Here is a 16,900-nt window from a genome sequence, read left to right on the forward strand (position 1 = left end):
GTCTGAAATAAGGTCAAAATTTTAAAATGCCATGCCATGCATCTAGTGACTTGCATTTTTTGCTTGAGCATATGCAACAAATATTTTTTTCCAGGTCAGTACATGTAGTTCTATGCATTCTCTTTAATGACTGCATAATGTTCTACAGTGAGGTTCCATTGTATAAATACATTCTAATTTGTTCAACTCTCCCCTTTTGATGGATTTAGAAATATGTAGATATTTCTGTAGTAAAATGTTAACAGTTGGAAAATTTGGGTGAAAAGTATCCAGGAATTCTTTCTTCTATCCTTGCAACTTTTCTGTAAGTCTGAAATAAGGTCAAAATTTTAAAATGCCATGCCATGCATCTAGTGACTTGCATTTTTTGCTTGAGCATATGCAACAAATATTTTTTTCCAGGTCAGTACATGTAGTTCTATGCATTCTCTTTAATGACTGCATAATGTTCTACAGTGAGGTTCCATTGTATAAATACATTCTAATTTGTTCAACTCTCCCCTTTTGATGGATCTAGAAATATGTAGATATTTCTGTAGTAAAATGTTAACAGTTGGAAAATTTGGGTGAAAAGTATCCAGGAATTCTTTCTTCTATCCTTGCAACTTTTCTGTAAGTCTGAAATAAGGTCAAAATTTTAAAATGCCATGCCATGCATCTAGTGACTTGCATTTTTTGCTTGAGCATATGCAACAAATATTTTTTTCCAGGTCAGTACATGTAGTTCTATGCATTCTCTTTAATGACTGCATAATGTTCTACAGTGAGGTTCCATTGTATAAATACATTCTAATTTGTTCAACTCTCCCCTTTTGATGGATTTAGAAATATGTAGATATTTCTGTAGTAAAATGTTAACAGTTGGAAAATTTGGGTGAAAAGTATCCAGAAATTCTTTCTTCTATCCTTGCAACTTTTCTGTAAGTCTGAAATAAGGTCAAAATTTTAAAATGCTATGCCATGCATCTAGTGACTTGCATTTTTTGCTTGAGCATATGCAACAAATATTTTTTTCCAGGTCAGTACATGTAGTTCTATGCATTCTCTTTAATGACTGCATAATGTTCCACAGTGAGGTTCCATTGTATAAATACATTCTAATTTGTTCAACTCTCCCCTTTTGATGGATTTGACTATAAATACAATGTTAATTATATATTAAGAACTCCTGTACACTGTATCTGTTTCTAGACTCTCTATGTTGTTCCACTGATACCTGCCCATGACAATGCTATATTGTTTTGAGTTTTCTTATAACATCTAATATATGGTTGAGCAGAACCCCAATGAGTGTTTTTTAATTTCATGAAGTGTTTTTGGCAATTCTCAGGCATCTACCCTCTCATCTGAATAAGAATTTTTTCATCTTAAGTATAAAAATCTTTTAGGATTTCTAATTGCAGTTGCTTTAAATTTGAAGTTTACTTTGGGACAGACTCATTTATAAGGACATAAATATATTTCTTTACATGTGGAAGTATTTAAAGCAAACCTATGCAAACAAGTAAACCTATAATATAATGTAAGTAAACATATAATATAAACAGAGATCATGCGCCTAAAAAAGTACACTGGGGCCTCCAACCTTCAAGGGCTGAGTCTGCCTTATTTTTCAGTCCACCTCCGGCAGTGGGGCAACACAGGAAAGCTGCCTCAGAAAGGTTGACGTCACTGCATGGTGCCATGCGGCTCTTTCTTGTGTGTCTCTCTGTGGGTCCTTGACACACTTTCCCGTTTTATTATCCCCATTTGACAGAAAGAGAAACACAAGCTTGGAGAGCTGGAGCGACTTGCCAGGATTGCACTGGACATAGCAGCGGCAGCGCTGGCCTGACGCCCAAGGAAGCTGCTGCCTCCTGTCCTGGTCCTGACCTTTGGCTTCTCAAGGGCTGTGCTACCTGTGGCAGATGTCCAAACAACCTCAATATCCTGGCACAAGATGGCACTTCAGTTGAAGGGATGGAGCACAAGGCCAGTCTCGTTCCCAAGGAAACAGCTGCCAACAGATAACAGGCTTCACTTTCTCGTGAAGCTGTGGGTTTCCAGCCTCAGGGAGTGAAGTCTTTCTCAAAGTGAAAAACTGGTATCAGTTCCTCACTCTGCTGCTGTGTGTGGCCTCTCTGCCTGTCTGAATCTGACCCATTGTTCAAAGCCCAACTTAAATGCCACTTCCTCCCATGAAGACTTTTCTGATTTTTTCCTTTCTCCCAGGTTCCCCTCCCTGTCATGCTAGGCATGACCATAGCCCACCAGACTCCTCTGTCCATGGAATTCTCCAAGGAGTGTGTTGCCATTCCCTTCTCCAGGGGATCTTCCCGGTCTAGGGACTGAACCCAGGTCTCTCACATTGCAGGCAGATTCTTTACCATCTGAGCCACCAGAGAAGCCCAGGTATGATCCACCTTCCTCCAAATACACTCACTTGCTGTGACCGTCCTTAGAGTTAAATAGTTGACCTCTCTGAGCCTTAATTATTAGTACTTCCTTTGTAAAGTGGAAATAATATCTGCCTTGTAAGGCAAAAGTTAAAAGAAATAATATATGTAATATATGTACAGTCCTAGACACACAGAATGCTCTTACATATGTTAGTCTGATGTTATCACACTCAAATGTACACCCACACAGCCCTGCACATTCACAGACAGATTTTACCTGTGTGTGTTAAGGCCCTTATTCTTTTTTCCTTCTATAATAATTATTTGTGTAAGTTCCCAGGGGCAGGGGTAGAGAAATAGGGTGTAGTGGAAAGAGGATTTGGAATAAAAAATTTGGGTCTTCCCCTCAAACATCTGTGTGACTGAGGTCAAGTTACTTCTCCCTGAGTTTCTTCCTTCATAAAAGAGAGCTAACAATAAAATGTGCTTCATAGTTTCCTCATGTACATTATCAAAATGAGAATGGATGCTCAAAGGCTTTAGAGACTGCCAAGTGCTAATGTATTGTTACCCAATTGCCCTTGTCTGTTTCCCAGAAGCCCAGAGCGCAGTGCCTTGTTGGGGATGAGAAGAGGTACACACAATGATTGTTAAATGAGTAGGCCATAGCACTGACTTCATTGTCTTCATAGTTCCCCTCTGAGAGAAATTTTAATATGTTCATTTCAAAGATAAGCAAACTGAGATTTGCAGTGAGTAAAGTGCCTCATTCATTCATTCAACAGACCCCTGAATGAGCAATTACCTTGAAGCAGATTCTGGGGAGGGGTACAAAACTGAAATCCCTGCCATCCATCACAAGCCCGAATGGAGGAAAAAGACATAAAGGAAAGTATAACACAAGGTGGATTATGAGTGATAGCTAGTATTTATTGGGCATTTACTAAGTGCCAAACACTGTCGTATGTGCTTCACGTGTTTTACTCCTTCAGTCCTTCCCAAACTCTATCAGCCAGGGACCATTATTATGCACGTTTCTCACGTATCTGTAGATTAATGGTGACAGTTTAAGGACTCATAAACCTCAGGAAGTTTCCTGAAGGACTAGGAATTAAGTGGCAGAGGGTGGTGGGGAAGGCAGGGCCATTTCAGGAGAGGGAAATGTGTGGAGACCACCTATTGGAACCCTCCACAGCATCCCACGCAGGGGCCAGGGCTGGTCAGGAGGCTGCAGGAGCATGTAGGACACAGTGCAGAAATGAGAGAAGCCCATATCCTACGTGTAGCTATCTGAAGGGTTTTAAGCAAAGGAGAGACTTGGCTAAATTTTTAGAAAGATCATCTGGGCAGCTGGGTTGGGGGTGGATGGGAGGGAGAGAGATTCAGAGTAGTTATCCAGGCTCAAGTTGATGGTTGCCTGGACAAGGGCTTGGGGCAGTGGGGAGGAGATGAGAGGCAAAGTTTTCTGGATGATGATAGTTTGAAGTGAAGTCACTCAGTCAGTCGTGTCCGACTCTTTGCGACCCCATGGACTGTAGCCTACCAGGCTCCTCAGTCAGTGGGATTTTCCAGGCAAGAGTACTGGAGCGGGTTGCCATTTCCTTCTGCAGAGCATCTTCCCCACCAAGGGCTTGAACCCAGGTCTCCTGCAGTGTAGGCAGACGCTTTACCATTTGAGCCACCAGGGAAGTCTTGATGATAGTTTGGGGATTGTTAAACAGAGGACAAAGAGTAATTTTGAAGAACACTCAGTTTCTGCTCCTAATCCAAGAGAATGGGGGAGATCTGATGAGGTCAATTTTGGATGGAGCCAAGGTTTTCTGGCCCCCAGTCTGTTGGCCTCCTGACGGTACCAGCGACGACTGCCTGAGAGCGCGCCCTCCGGGCACCAGGGAAGGTAGCTACTTCAACAAGCAGCGGAACTTAGCCTGAACCCCGTTCCCCTCCCCCCTGCTCCTCCGCGCCCCGCCCCCCCCCCCCAACTTCCCTCCTCCCGCTCCTTCCCCCCTGCCCACCGCCACCGGCGCTGGCTGTGACAGCGAGGCGCCATCCTGGGCGCCAGAGGGCGCTCCCTCACACGCTCAGACCCCTCTGGCCCAGCCCGTCTCAGTGGCCGCGGAAGGTGACGTGGACACGGAAGTGGTCGTCGTCGCGGTGGCACCGGTGGGAGCAGGGCGCGGGGCTTAGAGTGCGGCCAGTGGGCGGACGGGCGGCGGCGGTCTCGCACCTGCAGTGGCGGAGGACGCAGGTGTTGTCGGTTGGGTGCGAGTCTGGTGAGCTGACGAGCGGCTTCTCAGCGCTTCCCCTGCCCGTCGGTGCCCCGCAGCTGGGTCCCGTTCAGCCGGCGTCACCATGACCAAGGCCGGTAGCAAGGGCGGGAACCTCCGCGACAAGCTGGACGGCAACGAGCTGGACCTGAGCCTCAGCGATCTGAATGAGGTCCCGGTCAAGGAGCTGGTCAGTACAGTCCCGCAAGGCCCAGGCGCCCACCCGCGACTGGCGCTGGCCCCTGCTGCGTAGGTCGCTTCCTTTCCCATGCCTCAGTTTCCATGGCTTAAAACAGGTGGGGGAGTGGGACTGAGTCCCCGGGGAGGCCGCGTCCGTCTCCAGTTTTCTTCCTGGGGTGTACACGTGTCACTTGGGCGCAATTCCAGAAGATGGGAAGGAGCTGCTTGTCTGGCTATGGAGTTTTTAAGAGTGAGGAGTGAATCTCCTCCCCCCCCCCCACCCCCATTTCTGAGGCTTTCACAGCGTTCAGCTCCGTGCCCGACCCAAAGTGGGAGCCGTTGGAGCGTTTGCTGGATATATTCGGGGAATGAATGAACAAACGAATGAATGACTCGGTCCGAATAGGCCTCCAGGTACTCCTGGGTGTGGCCCAGAACCTGACTTTTCTAGGAAGTCAGCAATCCCAGCTGACTGCCCCAGCCCTGAGGCGTCCTTCCTTGAAGAGAGTGAGATCTCACTGCTTGGTTGGCAAAGTTTTCCCAACTCTGAAACTGGCGGGAATATGCGCTTCTGTGGCCACCCCTCCACCCACCTACTCCCACATCCCCAATTGGGAAACAAGCCTGAGGCTCCAGGGACATTACAAAACTAGTTTGTTACCAAAGTGGAGTTGTATGGTATATCCCTGCTGTGCCCACCTGGTTCCCCACCCACATCCCCCACAGTAGCATCACTTTGGATGACCTGCACTTTCCTCACTGCCTTTAATGAATTACATTTACCTTTGGCACTTGGCCCAGTTTTCCGTCCACCTTGGCTGTGTAATATGGAGGTTAGAATGGGATTCCTACTTCATATATCAGCTTCATTGCTTAATAGCTGAGTGCCCTTGGCAAGCTAGTTAACCTTTAAGCCTAGATTTCCTCATTTATAAAATGGTGGTAATTGTTCCCATCTCATAGGATTGTTGGGAGAATTAATTAAATTGTAATGTAAAATACTTGGGAGGGAGCAAATACTGATGCATGTAGCTATTACTGAGGTGTTCTTCCCACTGTAATATCTCAAACGTTTTAGGTGGTCAAACCTCGTTCTTGGTACTTTCTGGCATTTGGAAAGTGCATGTTGGCCCCTTGTCCTTAACTGAATATTTGCCTTCTTCCCCATGTTTCAGCCTGGCCTTAGGACTGATGTCCCAAATCATCTATCCCAGGCATCTGGTTAGTGCAGCACCACCCCTGGGAGAAAGAAGGATCAGTTTTGCTGATTCTTTCCAGCCTGAACCCCATGGGAAAATAGCTGGGCTAGGAGAACCTTTTTTCACTCTGCATTCACTCATTCATTTAGTCACAAGGGTATCTTGAGTGCCTGGAAGGTTCTGAACTGGAGAATATGGAAATCACAAAGCTATATTAGACACAGTGTCTTTCCTGAAACCTAGTAAGGACGGTGCTAGAGATAATATTAAAAGTGCTATGGAGAATTTCTAAGAACCTGTTTTTTTTCTTGGATGTTTCACAGCCACATCTTTACTCTTAGCATTCTTCTCTAGGTCATGGTTGACTGGCTTAAGTTTCCTTTTCTGTCTCCAGGAACATTATACTTTTTTTTTTTTCTACAAGGCCTTTTCTAATTGTGGGAACTTTCTCTGAAAAATGCTTCATTAGCAGATGTCACTGAATTGTTCCATGTGTTGATCTGACATTTTGTTCTCATTCCCTTCCTAGGCTGCCCTCCCAAAGGCCACCATACTGGATCTGTCCTGCAATAAACTGACGACTCTACCGGTAAGGCTGGCAAGCAAGCATGATTTCTTTGAGAGTCCTGATGTTTCTCCTTCCTGGCGGGGGGCGGGGGGGGGGGGTCATGTCATAAGACATAATTTTAGGATAGGCCTGCAGGCAGGCTACTACTAAGTTGGAGTGTGTTGCAGGTAGAGTGGGGTGGTTTGTCTCAGTGGGAAGGGAAGCAAAGTAGAGACCTTATTCTTTAGGAACAGTGGGAAAGCCAGGCCACTGAAAACTAAAGTCAACAGGATATTGGCTGAATTGTTTACTGGGTTCATCTTTTTTCAGCCTTATTTTATTCCTTCAAAAAATAGTTTACTTCCTTGTTGCAGTAGAGGAGGCTACAGGCTCTTTTCTAAGTTTCTTTGCATTCCAGAGAGAAAGCTTTTCGTAATGGTCTCCTTGTACATGTTTTGATGGGGAACAGGAGAAAGTGTGTTTTTGTAGAACTGTCATATCATTATCCTCCCAATACTTGAAATACAATTTTGTTTAGCACATCCAACCTAATACTTTTGACTCTCCTTGTACAACTTCTCCCAGTTCTCCTTTTGCTCCACTTGTGAATCATTCAGCCCTGCTCAGCCTCTCCTGGGTACTGGTTGGTCTCTCCTCCATGACAGTGCTCCTTCACTGTCAGGCCTAAGTTTGTTGTCATTGTTGCTTTTTCTGCCCATTATTCTGGCTTCGTCACTCCTTACCATACTCTTCTGGCTCTGGCTTAGGGATTAAAAGCAGTTTCTTCCTTGGAGCATTAGTCCATTTCCATCTCAGTATTCTCCTGGGCCTCACTTATCATCTATAGCATCTTCCTGCAGCTCATCAAGATTTGTTTCTAACACTGGAAAAAAGCATCTGAGATTCCACTTCTTCCAGGAGTATTTTATATCTAGTTAAAGAAGGGAAGCAATTACTTGCAGCCTGCTGCAACTTTGTCAGATTGTCACTCGGTACCACCAAGTGCATTTTTCAGTGTGAATTTGTTCAGTTGTCATGCGTTCCCCTGAAGTGTAGATCCACTGGCATTTACAGGTTCCCAGAGAACACAAATGGTGCATCATTAACTGAGGTTGGACTATCACTTCAGATGGGTGCCGAGCAAAGGCTTAATGACAAGAGGGATGTTTTGAACTGTGCTAAGGAGCCAGGATACGTAGGATGGGCCCCAGCCTGTTTAGTCAGTCATTCAAAGAATACTCCGTGAACGTGTATACTCAGTAATGTGCTAGGTGCTACAGAGAACAATGAAGAATAACATTGGGTACACAAAGAACAGGGGCTTTCCTGGTAGCACAATGGTTAAGAATCCAGCTGCCAATGCAGGAGATCAGGTTTGATCCCTGGGTGGGGAAGATCCCCGAGAGTAGGAAATGGCAACCCGCTCCAGTATTCTTGCCTGGAGAATTCAATGGACAGAGGCCCTTGGAGGACTACAGTCCATGGGGTTGCAAAGAGTCGGATGCAGCTGTATGCATGCACACAAGGAGCACTTGATCTTTTTAGAAAACTGGATGGTCACACCATGTTTGGGCAGCTTCTAAGAAAGTTGAATATAATGTGCTGTTGACGACAGGTCAGAGAACCGAGGGTGAAGGAACCCACACTTACTTAGTGGCTACTTCCAGCTCAGCCTTTTTGCACCCGTCTCACTGCTCACCACCAGCAGCAATACTTGCTACCTCCATTTTCATTCAAGCTGGAACAGCTGGTACAAAATAGAGTTGGGATTTGTGTATAGGTGCGTCTGACTTGGGGGCTCCCGGACTGTTATGTCACAGTGTGTGAGCCCAAGGCTTAGGTGTTGTCTTTTTGTCCTAGTCGGATTTCTGTGGCCTCACACACCTGGTGAAGCTGGACCTGAGTAAGAACAAACTGCGGCAGCTTCCAGTGGACTTTGGCCGCCTGGTCAACCTCCAGCACCTGGACCTCCTCAACAACAGGCTGGTCACCCTGCCTGTCAGCTTTGCTCAGCTCAAGGTAACAATTCCTGACCCGGTGTTTCATAACCAGGTGTGGCAGAGGGCTTAGGAACTGCGGGGGCGTGGCTGTGAGAGAAGCCAACAGAACACCACGTTGTTGTCACAGCTTCCGGTGTCTTTCCCTATAACTGAACACAGAGGGCTGCTCACTTTGTCCCACTTTGAGGGACTCTTCATGTGTGCTTGGGCTCACCAGCCACTCTGCCCCATCTCTTTAGAGCCTGAAGTGGCTGGACCTGAAGGATAACCCCCTGGATCCTGTCCTGGCCAAGGTGGCAGGGGACTGCTTGGATGAAAAACAGTGTAAGCAGTGTGCCAACAAGGTAAGCAGGAGCGCCCCAGTGGCTCCTTCACACGATCCCCTGGGGTCTGCCTCTTGTTTTTCTCTGCCAGGGCACCTGTAGCTGTGTGATTTTAAAACACAAACATCTCTAAAATATGTCTGCTCTGAGTCTATCAGGCAAAGGCACCTTTGTTTCTCTCTTTACTCTCTAAGCCTAGAACAATGCTCTCTTCTGCTGTACTGCCGCTTCTGTTTTTAGAAAGCAGGACCTGGCATCATCCAACCCTGTACTGTTGATAGCTGTTCATATGGAGCAAAAAGGTTAGGGACTGTAGCCTTTCTGAGTAAAGTTATTGTAGGAATTTTGATAATAAAGATGTGGTTAATATTTGTAAGTTTATACCTGGAAACAGACACATCCTGGGCAGACTTGGCATTTGATTTCAATTGAGTCATCTGACATAGGAGAAGGGAACTAATGGGCAGCCTGGAAGGCAGACATTTCCAATAACCCTGAAGGTACTTTACCCACCTCTCAACAATTCTAGCTATAGTCATTTTTTCCCTGCAGCTTTAGAACAGGTTGCTGCTGCATCAGTTGAGCACCAGATGACTTGGCTGTATGTTTAGGGGGTGTTGTGAACAAAAAAGGATTTAAGTTTAAATGCTAGATTAATGTAAGTAAAATGTGTGTATGATGGGTTCTCTGTATGAATCTCAGGAGTAATGGCCTTTCTTTTCTTACCACTAGCTCAGGACTTCTTAGATAGTCTGTATCACTCATTGTTGTAAGAAACCAAATGCAACATCAGTGCATCCAAGAAACCAAGGCAACAGTTTGCCCTCAGTGGGGAACAGTACAAGTGATTAGTGAAGTCCTGTTGTGAAAACTCTGCTTTAAGGGTGACGTCTGTTCCCAAGACTAACAATAGCCGTCATTGACTGTTCCTTTGTTTTATGTACTTTGCATGTTTCATTTTGTAATCCTCATAACCCTGGGAAGTAGGTATTCCTTTTGTATCTGTGACATGAGAAACTCTGAATGTGCAACATCTTTGATTTATCCATGTATTCAGTCAACTAATAATATATTAAACCAAAGATGATGCTGATATTCTAGTTTTTTACTGACAAAAAAAAGTGTAAAGGTCTTTAGTATTCACAGATATTCACCAGACAGCTTCTGGGATCATGGTGCATTGTGGATGTGGTGAGAAGCTATGTTCCTGGCCCCACTGCCCAGAGCTGTCTCCTGTCCACACCTTTAGGCATGTACAGGAGTAGTGTGGGCCAATCAGAAGGAGGTTACTTGTCTCCAGGAGTTAGTTTAGGTCTTGTCAGCTCTGACCCTGTGGCTACATAGTACCTGATCTATTTGGTTCATAGTAAAGCACCTTTTAAACATAATTTCTTAGTTCAGTAGAAATCATCAACTGCTTACTACCTGCTGTGGACTAGGATAGGTAGACAAAATCTACCCTCCAGAGGCGCCTCTCCCATTTCTGAACAGGCTGTGGGGTCAGATAACTAACTCCTCATGTATTGTAGCTAAGCGAAGAGCGGCAGCTCTAAAACATTCCAGTTCCTTACTTATCCAGCTTCTACTCAACTAAAACCAACTGCATGGTTATGCTCATATAAGATTCAGAGTTCAGAGTGAGACAGGGACTTGGGCCACATCTCTCCCCATCATGCTTGACCTTCCTCCAGATCCTATAGCCCCGTGCTGAGCAGCCATGTTTAAGTAAGCGTGACTGTTCTGGAGAGGGGTCAGACGGTGCACTGTTGGTGCTGGTCGTGGGTTACTCAGGACAGGGTTCCTGTGGCTTTAAGCCAGGTTCCTGGAGGGAGCGGCTTTTGTAGGCCTGCCCGTGAGCCCCTCTTACAATAGACATAGCCATGTCTGAAGTTTCCATGAAGAAAGATGTTTACATTTGAATACATATCTAGTATTCAGTAGTGAATAGTCTAATGCATTCGTGAAACAGACAGTTAAGACAATTTGCTGTCTTAATTTAGAATGCTTTAGGTTTTCTTCTCTTATTAATGAGTCAAGAAGATAAGGTAAAAAAGCAACAGTGTTTAATGAGCATATATAATGCCTTTCTTTTAGAACTCTCCTGCCTCTGTGCACTGGAATAAGAGGGACAAGCTCTGGCCCAGGCCTAGGAACTCAGGAGACCTGCACTCTCTGCTGTGCTACTTTCTAGCCACGTGACATCAGAGCCTGGGTTTTCTTCCTTACCTTTACAATAGGCATCCAGTCAGTTGTTCATCATACCTGTGCCTGTAATTAGCTAAGCTCTGTGCTTACTGCTTAGCTAAGGACAATAGTCCATACCCTTAGGGAGTTTACAGTTTAGGACTGAGATGGATAAGAAAACTCCCTGTAAATGGGAGGAGGGGAACTTGAGGCAGCCACAGCGGGGTGCGGACAGGAAGGTGTCTTAGTGGAAGTGCTGTCCCTGCACAACACAAAAGTTGCTGGGAGAATTGTAAGAAGTGATTATAAACGGCAGAACTTTTTACAGATTCCAGTTGGTATTGTATTTCACAAACTTTTTTTCCTGAGCTTTAGTGAACTGTGCTCACACGTCTCTTCTCTGACTTGGTGCAGTGAGGACACAAGGATTAACACAAGGACATTAGGATTAACTCCATTAGCTCTGCACTGCTTGCAGGGCGCTGGTAATCTGGACTCCTGAAAAGAGCAGTCTCTTTTCAGATTCCCCGCGTGAAGACAATTACACAGAGTAGTTCAGTGCCCTCCTCTCCCTTTGCAGGTATTACAGCACATGAAGGCCGTGCAGGCGGATCAGGAGCGAGAGAGGCAGCGGCGACTGGAAATAGACCGAGGTAGGTTGCCACCCCTCTTCTAGTCATTTTCCTGGTCCTTATCTCAGCCAGCTGGTTCTCGTGCTTAAGGAGTTAGGATCCAGGAGAGGAGCCCTGCAGGGCAGTAGGGAGTAGTGTGGTGGTAGATGGCAGCATCTCTCCAGTCCCAGCTCCTCCACTGAGACCCACAGTCATATTCAACTGCTTATCTGTCTGTCTGCTTAGCCCGTTAGTAAGTTATCTCAAATTAAGCACGGCTAAACCAGATCCCCTTTAGTACCTCATACTGTTCCCCCATAAAGGGAAATCACCATCCTTATTCAAGCCTGAAATTGGGAAATGTCCGTGATTGCTTTTCTCCTGTTCCTCCCATGCCCAGGCTGTCAGCTGTGGAACCTTCAGTGCTAGTCAAGCCTCCTTCTGGCAGACTGCCACAGTACCTCCTAGCACCCTGCCCCGGCTCATACGGCAGCCAGGGAGATCTTTTTAAAACATAAGTCAGTTCTGCTACTATTTGGTAAACCTCATGGCTTCCATTTGAACTTAGAATGAAATTCAAACTCAGTAACGTGGCTGACAAGGCCTGACATGCCCCGGCCTACTTGCTTCTCTGTCCTCATTCCACATGCCCGGGAGAGAGTACAGTCACCCTCAGCCACACAAGCCTCTGTTGTTGCAAAACACACCAGGTACAGTATCATCTTAGGGGCTTTGCTTGATTTCCTTTTCCCTCAGATCTTTATGTGGCTGTCTATTGGCTTCATATGGTCCCTATCTCTGCTCAGATGTTGCGTTAGGTTAACCATAACCCTTTCAGAGCCACTCAAACTAGAATTGCCAGCCCACCTGCCACTCTATCACATCCTTGATTATTTCCTTTATGGCACACATCACTATCTTTTTTTACTGTTTGTTCACTTGTTTATTGTTTGTCTCCTTCTCTAGAAAGCAGAGGACTTAGGCACTAGAGCCTGACTTTTCTTCACTGCTGTATCCAAGCACTTAGAACAAGGCCCGACACACAGCAGATGCTCTGTGATGGCTGACTTCTGAGCCCCCTTACTGGAGGACTCCCGTGGTTAGAGGGACGCGTGTAGTGCTGATGACAGGCGGGCCGTGAGATCAGAACCCCCGAGTTGGGACGGTCCCTTGCACATGCATGGCCGCTGTGCTGCGTTTACTGTGACTGCTGCTGCTTTTGCCTCTGAATGGCACATGTTCTCTTACGGCTGGGCAGAGTGTGTTCCTGGCATTCTTGGTGCCCATCTGGAACTTGGAGTTTGTTTACACGTAGAAAAGCAGTGGGAAGCTACAGTGCTAACACTACTACCATTCAGATACATGACAGTTCAAATAGGCTTTTGAGCCCTAACAGGACATTTAACCACCACCTGTGGCATTCTGGCCTTGGAAAAATGTACTTCAGTCTTTCAGATAACTTATTTGGAAATGCATTTTTAGAAACCAGTTATTTGTAAGGTGGGTGCCATGTGTAAACATACTTGAGCTGTGGAATAAATCTGAGTGTTATATAGACTCCTGAGTTGAAGTCTAGAGTACCTTCTGACAAGCTATTAGTTTTACTTTTTCAGGAAAACATTTCCAAACTTTCTAACTCTGAACCTGAATGTTCACTTTTTCATCCTGCCCTCCCATGCTACATTCCTTTCCAAAGCTTGGAAAGATGAAAGTCCCATAGAATCAACACCTCCCTTCTTTCCTCTGCTCATAGTTGAGTTGTGCAAGGCTGCAAATGGCTGTGTCTCATAGTTCTAAAGGAGCACTAGACTCATCACCCATACCTTTCTTATGCCCCTCTTGCTATGTCACCCTACTCTTTCTGCTGCTTGTGGCTAGGAACCCCTTAATAAGAATCCATTGGGCAAACCCTGAGAGCAGCTTACTGTATTTTAGGGAGGGCTTACTTCCCAGAGAACAGAAAGACATGTGATCCACAGCATTAGGCGAAGGGAGCCCGAATCCATGTTAATTACTTGGGATAGCACACTGGAGGTTTGTGAGAGAAGCCACTTTGGGGTATGCTTTCTTGTAGAGGCTGAGAAGAAGTGGGAGGCCAAGCAGCGAGCTAAGGAGGCTCAAGAGCGGGAACTGCGGAAGCGGGAGAAGGCAGAAGAGAAGGAGCGCCGGAGAAAGGAGTATGACGCTCTCAAAGCAGCCAAGCGGGAGCAGGAGAAGAAACCTAAGAAGGAAACAAATCAGGCCCCAAGTAGGTTTTTCTGTCAGTTGCAGGGTTCCAGGAGGGGTGTGGTGAGAAGATGGCTTAGATTTCCAGGCATAGCTGAGTGAGTGAGCGAGCGAACAAGCTTACAGACCTTGTCAGGTACAATATACTCTAAAGTCTGGGGGTGACTTGGAGGATCCACTTATGGGGAATGGGAACCCTCCTACTGCCCTGACTGGTTTGTTTTCTCAGTGTCACATGTTTGGATCAGATGTGGCTAAGAACATTTCCCGAACAGGGAGTTGCACTTTTTGTAAAGGTTAGATTCTAAAATCACCCAGAAAGGTGAAGATTGCGTATGGTCATATTACTCTTAGAAGACCCTTCCATCATCCAGCAAATGGACTGGGCTCCTGAGTGTGTTGTGCTGTCTCAGTGGTGCCAGCGTGGCCTGTTGATTTTCTTTCCAAGTTGGACCAGATCACTGTTTAGTGAACACCAGAAGAATTATGTGGCCTGCATTCAGGAAGCCATGTCATGTAAAAAACACACTAGGGTTTGCCTGAGTATGTCCTGTTGGATTTGTGTAGCAATGTGCTCCACGTATAAGTGAGGACTGTATATCTTCTGGGCCAAAAGGGGCCCCTAAGGGAAAAGACACCTGAACAGGGAAGCTCTGTGGGGAGCGGAGGCCTGTGCCTGTCCCTGCTTGCCCCCCACTGGCCTTGAGCAGGTCACCCAACCTCACCGCCGTTTTGTTCCCCATGTTAATGAGGATCATACCTCCTTACAGGGTTGCGATAGGATTGAGAAAAACTTCTGACAGGATCATGTAGTTCTTGGCCTATGGGTGTTCAGACAGGTTTTTTAAAAATTTGCCTAAAAATTTCAAAATCAATCCCCCCCCCCCAATTTTAAATATATTCATTTTAGAGAATTTCTGTATATATCAGAAAATGTCAATCACCTGTAATCCCATTTCCAGCATTAATCACTGTTGCCAATGTATTTAAGGCTTACAATGTGTGTAAGGCTTTCTATTTTATATATTAGAAGTATTTATAAATTTTGAACCTGTTTCCCCAAATGGGCAGCACTCTATCCATGCTTGACACCTCCTGACCCTTGGCCCTAGGGGCCTGGATCATTGGCATGTTACGGAGGAGAACTTAGGACCCTGGGGACTGTATGCTACATGGAGACATCCAGAATGAATCCATTTTCAGTCTACTCCTTGAGATCCAAGGGAGAAAGTTCATGTTTCAGTCTCGGCATAGCAAAGTTTTTAAAGAGCTCAAGTCTTCTTGTAAATGTGTTCTACTAAGGGCCTGGGGAGTTTTCATCAGAGAAGAGGGTGTGAGTGGGTGTGCATGGAGGAGACTGGCACTGACTATAGTGTCCTCTCCTTCAATTGCCTGAACTCTGTCTCCTGTGACTCTGTCCCTCCAGAATCTAAGTCCGGCTCTCGCCCCCGTAAGCCACCACCCCGGAAACACACTCGATCCTGGGCTGTGCTGAAGCTGCTGCTGCTGCTGCTGCTGTGTGTAGCTGGAGGGCTGCTTGCTTGTCGGGTGACCGAGCTGCAGCAGCAGCCCCTCTGCACCAGTGTGAACACCATCTACGACAATGCCATCCGGGGCCTGCGCAGCCATGACATCCTCCAGTGGGTCCTGCAGACCGATTCTCAACAGTGAGCTTGTCCTCAACACCTGCTGCCTCCCAGCCTTGGAGCTTGGATTCCTATGGAATTGGGTTCTGCTGGACACAACCTCTTTTTAGTGTCAGACCTACCTGCCATCATCAAATGGCTGCTGTTTGGTACTTGAGACCTCCTCTTTGTAAGACTTCTTTGTTCCTCAGTCAGGGTTCCCTGGTGGAATAAGGAGAAATAGGAGGTGGGGACAGTTACCTGCATGCTTAAAAAAATAGGCTTGGGGTAGGGAGAGAGCCTTTTCTAGTTGTCATACAAAGCTGTGTAAAGGCAAGACTCGTTTTTACTAAAGGTCAGCTGTCACTACATTTATACTTTTGTATGTCACAGACCCTTTCTTTCATTCCTCCCTGGGGACCCAGGGCAGATCAGGAGGCAGTGTGTTATTGGGGACTAGGGGAACATCATACTTGGCAAATCTCATCTAAATTGAGGGGGAGGGGCATACCTATTTTTTAAGGATCTCAGACATTCAGATACTTCAACAGCCATACAAAATCTTGGGCTGTGACAGGACTTCCAGATCATCCAGTCCAATGTAGACAGGGAGACTGAGGCTTTCCATGACTTGCCTATGGTCTTCCAGCTAGTTTTGGGGCAGAACTGGATTCCCACCTGGTATCTTTGGATCCCAACTGGTATCTTTTTTTCCCATCATTTTACCTTCTTTGTAATGTCCTGAGTAAACAAAACTTAGACCAGAATTGGGTGTCTCTTGGCTGGAGTAGAGAATCTCTCATGGGAAACAGATTTATGACCCATAAATAGAAATCTCATAGCCACGAGGGTCTTGGGCAGCTCCTGCAGAGTCTTGCCACAGCTTATGTGGCTTCTATAAAATGGGCACAGTTCAGGCTCCTGGCGTCAGTTTAAGAGGATTAATCCCTTGATTGCCAATAAACAAGAAGCTGGATCCTTGCAAAACCACATTGTCTATGACAGCTCTGTTAACATAATTGGTGTGACTGAATACCACATAGGCAACCTGAAAACTAAGCTTCATAAAGAGACTTGATGTTTCGAGTCGATCCTAGACATCATGGAGCTTAAAAGTGCTAACAACTAGCATGAATAAGGACAGCACTGTCCACTCCCTTTACCTGCTAGAGTCAGCATTTTCTTGCTCTGTGGCCTCCTTTACCTCTTTTCACTACATCAGAAATGGCCGTCATGGTGCTCATTCACAGAATACTCATGATTGAAAGCTCCTTGCCTTTCCCCACGGAGATTGAGAACCTGTCATGTTCAGAGACAGTGGGGTCCAGCTTGTCAGCACTAGTGGCCCATGGATAGCACT

The 16,900-nt window shown here is 46.0% G+C and overlaps 2 protein-coding genes across 2 annotated transcripts in view; both read left to right on the forward strand.

Moving 5' to 3' along the window:
* CHAD (chondroadherin) overlaps positions 1 to 2,791 on the forward strand; it is a 35,713-nt gene extending 32,922 nt beyond the window's left edge. Inside the window, exon 4 of the mRNA XM_070479307.1 lies at positions 1,757 to 2,791. The gene's annotated coding sequence lies outside the window, so the exon portion shown is untranslated. The remainder of the gene's footprint in view (positions 1 to 1,756) is intronic.
* Positions 2,792 to 4,497: 1,706 nt separating this feature from the next.
* LRRC59 (leucine rich repeat containing 59) lies at positions 4,498 to 16,527 on the forward strand. Its single transcript, XM_070479309.1, has 7 exons — positions 4,498 to 4,835; positions 6,554 to 6,613; positions 8,432 to 8,590; positions 8,811 to 8,915; positions 11,659 to 11,731; positions 13,764 to 13,937; positions 15,342 to 16,527. Exons 1-7 carry the CDS (start codon positions 4,731 to 4,733, stop codon positions 15,584 to 15,586), a joined length of 921 nt encoding a protein of 306 aa, XP_070335410.1. The 5' UTR covers positions 4,498 to 4,730; the 3' UTR covers positions 15,587 to 16,527.
* Positions 16,528 to 16,900: the final 373 nt, after the last annotated feature.

This window comes from Odocoileus virginianus, chromosome 17 (genome assembly GCF_023699985.2).
Source record: "Odocoileus virginianus isolate 20LAN1187 ecotype Illinois chromosome 17, Ovbor_1.2, whole genome shotgun sequence".
Lineage (NCBI taxonomy): Eukaryota > Metazoa > Chordata > Mammalia > Artiodactyla > Cervidae > Odocoileus > Odocoileus virginianus.